This window comes from Frankliniella occidentalis, unplaced genomic scaffold (genome assembly GCF_000697945.3).
Source record: "Frankliniella occidentalis isolate FOCC.00 unplaced genomic scaffold, Focc_3.1 Scaffold340, whole genome shotgun sequence".
Classification (NCBI taxonomy): domain Eukaryota; kingdom Metazoa; phylum Arthropoda; class Insecta; order Thysanoptera; family Thripidae; genus Frankliniella; species Frankliniella occidentalis.
In genome coordinates, this window is record NW_026267463.1 from 269,641 (window position 1) to 277,001 (window position 7,361).

The window sequence follows — 7,361 nt, forward strand, 5'->3', positions numbered from 1 at the left end:
GGGGGGGCTTCATCGAAAGAGAAAGTCGGAAGCTGGTGTGTTTGAACGTGACCGTGTGTGTGTTACAGATCGGCGTGTGGAAGTCATGGGAGAGTGAGGGCCTGGACATCAAGGACATTGTGTGGCCGGGCAACAGCCACACGCCGCCGCAGGGTGTCCCGGAGAAGTTCCACCTCAAGATCACGTTCCTGGAGGAGCCGCCGTATGTGCAGCTTGCGCCGCCGGACCCCGTCACCGTCAAGTGCAACATGAATCGCGGCGTGCTTTGCCGAGTGGCGCGCGAGCAGGACATGGGCGAGTGAGTACAAGCGTTCGTCAAGCAGGAACAGTTTGCTGAAAGTTCGGTTGCGTGAACGTTGGTGAATAAGTGCAGCTTTATTGATGAAGCAATGCAATTTTGGTGAAGTATCTTTGATATGAAGTGCAACTCTTGTCCTGATGGAGTGCCACTCTCGATGGGGTCTAACTTTTGATGAAATGCAACTTCGGTTGAGTCAATAATGAAAGAAACTTCAATTAAACTAAAATATTAATTGAGATTTATTTGTTTTCCCACATAAATCGCGTCTCTCATTAATTCCGACGAACTCACTCACTCCAAATTCGTCCAGTTAAACGTCAGTGAATATATCTCCTGTCGGTTCTGCTGAAGGCAGTGGGGCTTGAGGGACTGTCGCGCGTTGGCAAACACTTGAAGCTGCGGGGTGGGTTGGGCGAGGCGCACATCATCCCAGTGCGCTGTGCGCGGTGCACTTGCCTGCATACGCCGTAAGTGCGCCGGCTGTCTGCAAGTGAGCCGCGCTGGGCCCGGCCTGCGGCAAAAGAGTGGAGAATACGAGAGGAGAGGCGGACCCAAGTTTCACAGTTGCGCGATTGCGAGCGGAGCCTCACCACCTCCATATGTCCCTTCCTCTCCTCTTTTCCCCTCCTCCACCCTCACCTCCGATTTACATACAGCCCCCATCGTGCCCCGCACACACTGGTGCAGCCCTTCGCCACCAGCTGACACCATTCCCCTCTCGCCCTGGCCCTCAATCATCCCGTAGAGGAAACTAGATTCTGATGCACATCACATCTTATCGCATGGAATAATCGGGAGAGGCCCCGGCGCCTCGCAATCCTCTTCCATCTCCGCCCCTTCGACGAGCTCCGTGTCGCCGTCTCTGCCGCTCCCTACTCCCCCACTCTCTGCTCCCCGTGTAGCGCGCAAATCTTGCCAATCTGCCCCAAGCCAGTAGTAGTCGTGGTGCCGCCGCCGCCCCTCCTCCAGGCGCGGTCCATTGTTTGCTGCTAAATATCCCGCCACGATTAACTTATTGCGTCGTGATGTGCAGCGGAGCTGAGCGGTGCGGGGCAAAGAAACGGGATGGGAGATCTGGGTCCAGAAACTCTGGGGAGAAACTTTGTGAGCAAACGAAGAGAAATATGCCGCCCGGAGACCAAAAGTAGGTGAAGCAGGGCGGAGGAGCCTCGCGGTGGCGGGATGTGGAGGGTTGGCGCGGGGGTGGGTACGGTGGGTGGGATGTGCACGCGCCCTCTTTCGGTGCTTAATTAGAATTGTCGTGGGAAACTCTGGCAGCTGCTGAGTGCTTTATTCGGCATACTAGCATCATTACTGTTATCGAGGGTTCGTGAACCCCCCACTGCCTACGTGCGAAGAAGTATAACATGCCAGTAAGCTGGGCACTCGCACTTCTGAAGGTATACCTTAAGGGCCCTTGACCCCCTTAAAAAGACATAGTATATATTATATATTGTATCGATTCGAAATGTGCTGGTTTGTGGGGGTGCTTTCTGTACAATTTTGGGACTTCCGACTTAATGTGACACGTTAGACTTATTTTTATCGAAGAATGGCCTAGCACGAGCACATAGAGATAGAACCGAGGATAGAACGATGAGAGAAAAATAACACTGACGAAATATCCGGTCGATGATGCTCTTGCTCTTGTGAGTTACTTAAATGCCATGCATGCCCTTTCAAACGTGATAGTTTTTCATTCGTTTTGGCTATTTTAACTCACGTTACTCAGCTTTGGTGGTTACGCACGGGCCACTAATTAAAATGTAGCAAAGTATTTTTGTAACCAGGCCCGATTTTGTTTACACGGCCAGCGGGTGTACGGCCCAAAAGCATATCTGCGGCCTCCTCTGCTGCCATCTCTCGCACTTCCACATCAGAGGAGGCAGGCCGCTGAGTCTGTTCCACCAGCACCAGCACAGTCCACGCAGTTCATTGCTTTTAGGCTTACTGATTTCTTTTTCTTTCACATCGGTCCGCTCATTAGATGCGGGAAAAATGAGCTGGGTGATGAGGGGTGATTGAGAGGTATAGGGGAGAGAAAAGGGGAGGGGGAGAAAGGGATGAGGAGAGAGATGGGGGGGGGGGAGTGTCAGGTAGGAATCTAACCGGAAAGGTCATCTAATTGGCATGGTTTCGGGACTGGGAGGCGTCGCAGGCCGGGCTGGCCGAGCTGCCGTCGAGTCGTGAGCCGAGCAGGGTCCGGACGGATGAAGACCTGATTCGAGATCGCGACCATAGACCCGACAAGACCCATCACCGCTAGCTATCGGTGACCCCTAATGTAAGTCTTCCGCCCTTGTGAGACGCAGCACCCTAGCCGATGGAACGGCCGGGGCTAACCCTTACCTCTTTTGTCTCCGGATATATAGCAAATGGGACAACTTCCGCGCAGCCTGCTCCACCGCCCGAGGCAGAGAGAGTGGGGGGGGGGGGTAAAGGACATGGAGATGGTTAAAGGGAGACATGGCGGTGGAGGACGAGCGTAGGGAAATAATACTTATCACACAAACTGGGCAAACAGAATCCTACTCGACTGTTCCTCCATTTTCGCTGGCTCTGCGGCCCACCACCATCATAATAGATGTTGCTGGAATGCTGGAGGAGGAGGGCGACGAATCTCCTCTAGTTCCACAACAGTGTGGCGCTGGCACGCGGCGGACACGACGCCAGGGCCGTGCCCTGCCTTGCCTGCGGTGGTGCTGGGATGCAGACGGGGGAGCTCGACTTGATATCGACACCAGTATCTCTTGCCCCACATTCCCTCCGGAGCTCAGATCCGTCCGATCTTCCCCCGCTGTTCGTGGATCCGATTTACCGCGCCATCCGTTTCACCAGATCAAAGCGCCGGTGCGGAACATGAAATAAAATGCTCATCAGGGTCTGATCCATTTGACTAGCGGCTAAGCTGTGGGGCCGGCAGCGCCTCCTCCGCCTACTGGCACGACAGGGCGAGGCAGCCCGCCCTCTGTGCTGTGTCCATAGCGGGCTCAGGGCCGGGGGCAAGCGTGCCTCCGCTCGGGTCAAGAGGAAGTAAGGACGCCGTCCCCTTTGTCCCTCCGCAGGCCGCTCGAGCAGCGGGATCTGCCTCCCCTTCCTTGCCCTCGAACCGTACCGTGAACCGTGGATGAGTGACTCCTGGTGGGTGATGCCCCTCCCGTCCGGGTCGTTCCCCAGTCGAACTTGTTGCCGGAGTCCTTGGTCCCGGAGAGAGTGAGCAGCACCGCTGCGCGTGTTTGCCGACAAGGTAGCTGGGGCAGTGGCCGCAGGAGGAATAGAAACATAACAGAGTTCCATTTGCCAAAAGCATGTCTAATAGGGTATTCCGGGTAAGCTTGGCGCCGGAAATTGGAGGCGAAGATGGCGCTGGTCCGCTCTCAGCCTCATTGCTTCTGTATCCGTGCGTCTGCTGTCGATTGCTCTGTCGCGTTCGTTCGCTACGTCATCTTGCATCAGATTATTACGATTACGTGTTATTATGCCAGCGAAACAATTTTGAATAATATTTTCACTCTAAAAATCGAGATCGAAACCCAGACCCCCCACCTAACCTAACGCCACCGTGCAGTTGACAGCAGACGACCGGATCTAGAAGCCGCGAGGCAGAGATTCGACCAGCGCTATCCTCGCCTTTCGTTTCCGGCGCTTCACTTGTCCGGAATACCCTATTGCGAAAGCCAGCGAATCATCATCCGCTAGGGGTGCACCCCCCTAGCCCTCCCTCTCCCGTGCCTCCGAGTTGGCAGAAGGAAGGAGAGAGAAATATAGAGACTAGAGGAGCGATAATAATGTACGACATTTTTCATGGAAATTTAATTGTACCTGGTGTGATAATTTTTCACTGTGTAGACCCAAAGTCAGAGAGAGTTACGCAACGAAGGAGAAATTGGGGAAATGCTTTAGAAGGACTTTCGTTGGTTGCTTTGGGCCAGCTGTTCGATTAACTTTTAGGGCCGCTCCGCCCCGCCCTTCGCGGCGATGAGGCCCGGCTATGCCGCATTTGCGGGCAACGCGTTATGCAACCCGAGCATCCCCACTTAAAGGCATAAATGCGTAGCTTTGTCTCCACCGAATGCGATTGGATACCCCGGAAGAACTAGGAGCACTGTGCGTTGTGCAGAGCCAAAGCGGCCCGTCTGTCGAGCAAGTTGCAGCTGCGACCCGCTGTCAAAAGGATATTTCACCCAGTTTAAACCGGATCCCAATAAGAAGAACAATAATGCTTCCTGAACTATTTCCTCCCTGACGCTTAGTTGCTCACACGGACGAAGTTCTCGCACCCGACACTAGGGTAGTCGCAGACCTGGTGGCGGGTTCACGGACTTCGTGCGTGTCAGCCGATGAGCGTCAAGGAGGAAAGAGTTCAGGAAGCATTACTGTTCTTCTTTGGATCCGGTTTAAACTGGGTAAAATACCCGAAAATACCCTATTCTGAGGGAGTGCACTCTTAAATCCACACGGTCGTTCTCCTTCAGTCACGGAGAATTTTGTGAAAGCGCAACATTGAACATAAGTCACATGAAAAACAAATACTACCGCCTGTAATATGTACGATTTCATACGTATTCCAAGGAAGTTGTGCTCCGGACTATGTCTCGCGTAACAGGTTTTGCGTCATCTCACTAAAGACAGTTACGCTGCGACGATCCGCTTCTGTAAAGAAAAATCGTCATAAGAAATTACGTAATAATCGTGCTTTTGTCCTTTTTTGGAGGGCTGTAACTAGAGTTGTTCCAATTTGTCGGGCGCTTGGCTCCGGAACCACCTCAATCGAAAAGAAAAACATTAGTACTAAGTCAAAACTGTCGTTGTTTGTCCCCTTGTCAATCCGCACCCTTTGGGCAGCAATATTGTCCCCACCCATTTATACAATAGAAAAGTCTTGCAATAAAGCATTTCAGCTTTACTGGAATGCTCTATTAAAACTGATATTTTAGTTAAATTTGCATGGGAATTTATTCATTGCTGCATTTATTAATTATTATCACCCTCTCATTGCAGCATTGACCAGTTTTCTGCGCACCGCAACAGTTCCTTCTACCAGTGTTGCTCCGGATTCTGCATCGACCTTCTGGAAAAGTTTGCCGAGGAGCTGGGCTTCACATACGAGCTGGTTCGCGTTGAAGACGGCCGATGGGGCACATTTGAGGTGAGAGCGAGTGAGATTGGCATGTGGCACATACACTAGAAACAAGAGTGGGTGCCAGTCAAAGTTGTAGTGCGAGCCAATAGATGGTTCCCGCTGTGTCTATTTCAAGAAGAATTAAGGAAATAGTCACCGGAAACAGTTCCGAAATTACGGTAAAAACTAGTGCAAATGAACCTTCATAGTTAGAATGGACTTACGCGAGGACAGTTATGTTAAAATGAACTGTTAAATAGGAAAAATATGGGGACTTTTCATACTGGTTCCGGTCCTGATTTCCTGACTTCTTCTCGGAACGCGCAGAGCGGGAACCCTCTATTCAGTATTCATAAAAGTGTGAGTTCCACGTCTGGCCCACGTACTTCCATGTCACGTCTGGCTGGTACAGTGTCATATATACCTTTATAAATGCCAAACAGGCTTACACTAAAACGTGTTAGATTGGCACACTCCCTTGTTTCTTGAGTATCTGACGAATTACCCACAATGAGACGATCTCCCTAATAGAAAACGAAGGTCCTATTCTGTCCCTAGTATGTTCCAAAGTTGTCCTTCAAATTTGTGAGGGCCTAGAACGGCTAGAACAGGATTTCACTTTTATTGAAATCCCTCCGAAGTTCCATTTTGCTTAAATCCTTCCGAAGTTCCTTTTCCTTGCCCCCTTTTGGTTCTTCTGGGGGATTTGCGGCATAGGACACTGGTAAAACAAGTGTTTAATTTTGCACATCAATTTACGTTTAAGTTCAAGTGTGCATTTTCTCGACACTTTGTGGTGTCTAACTATGTTATACGTCAATTGGTATTTAAACTTTCGAAACTTTCGAAACGTATAGCATGCTCACCGTATGGTTCCCCATTGACAGCATAGAACTGTGTGTGTCCAAGTGTGCAGAATTTAAACGTTTACAAAACGTCTAAAATTTGCACACCTCGCATGTGTGCAACTTGAGTTAAACACCATAGGTATTATGTGCTAAATCACAACTTGCACACGTTTCGTGTACAAATATTGCACACTTACTTGTTTTACCAGTGGACCTACGGAGGGATTTCAAAACTGGGACCCTGGAAGACCCTCATTTAGCCCGCCCTTTTGCTTTGAAAAAGCTATCCAGCGGGCTTATGCAAACAACCTCGTGTGTGTCTGTATGTCTGTCTGTTTCACTAAAAGGAGATGTACTAGAGACTTTGAAATGTTCAGAGTATCTTAAGCGAGGGGTCCACCACTCGCCAACTCGTTGTACACGAGGAGAAATACTCGCAAAATACGACAACTCGCGAAATATTCGCGAAAACTTGCGAAAGCTGGCGAAAAAATCGGCAAATACTCTCCTAATACTCGCGGATACTCGCCATTACCCGCGGATACTCGCTAATACTCTCGAATACTCGCGAACACCCACGCAACTCGTTGCACACCCACTTGGAGAGTGGAGGATCCCTCGATCTGAAGGTTCACTCCTAGAAAACGAAACGCCTTCGGCAAATCCTGGCTACCACCCCTAAAAATGGAAGGTTTTCCGGTGATACAGTCAGATTTGAATCGTGCACTAAACTGTTGTTTCAGACAGACACGAGGTCGTTTGCATAATGCATAAGCCCGCTAGATAGCTTTTCTAAAGCAGAAGGGTAGGCTAAAAACTACCCCTTCCTATTTGGAGGGTAGGAAGTAAGAAATAATGATGTTTCGCAAAAATTGCAGTTGAAGAAGTCGACGCTCTTCGAACGGCTTCGGTTGGCTGGTGTTCGGCAATAAGCGGCTGACAAGTGGAAGCGGAAGGCGGCTTTAGATTAATTGTGGCCCCCGTTTTCCCTTCTCCTGCCTTGGCGGATGAAGGGGACCCGTGCGAGCCGCTCTGCCGTGACTTATTGTGGCTATATGACGGAGGATACTGCTTCCCTTTTCGACCCCCC

At 50.7% G+C, this 7,361-nt stretch overlaps 1 protein-coding gene across 1 annotated transcript in view; it reads left to right on the forward strand.

Annotated features, from left to right (window-relative positions):
- LOC113209565 (glutamate receptor ionotropic, NMDA 2B) overlaps nt 1-7,361 on the forward strand; it is a 257,791-nt gene that overhangs the window by 231,931 nt on the left and 18,499 nt on the right. Inside the window, 2 exon segments of the mRNA XM_052274136.1 lie at nt 26-298; nt 5,303-5,450. Of these exon segments, the coding sequence (XP_052130096.1) occupies nt 26-298; nt 5,303-5,450 (421 nt within the window).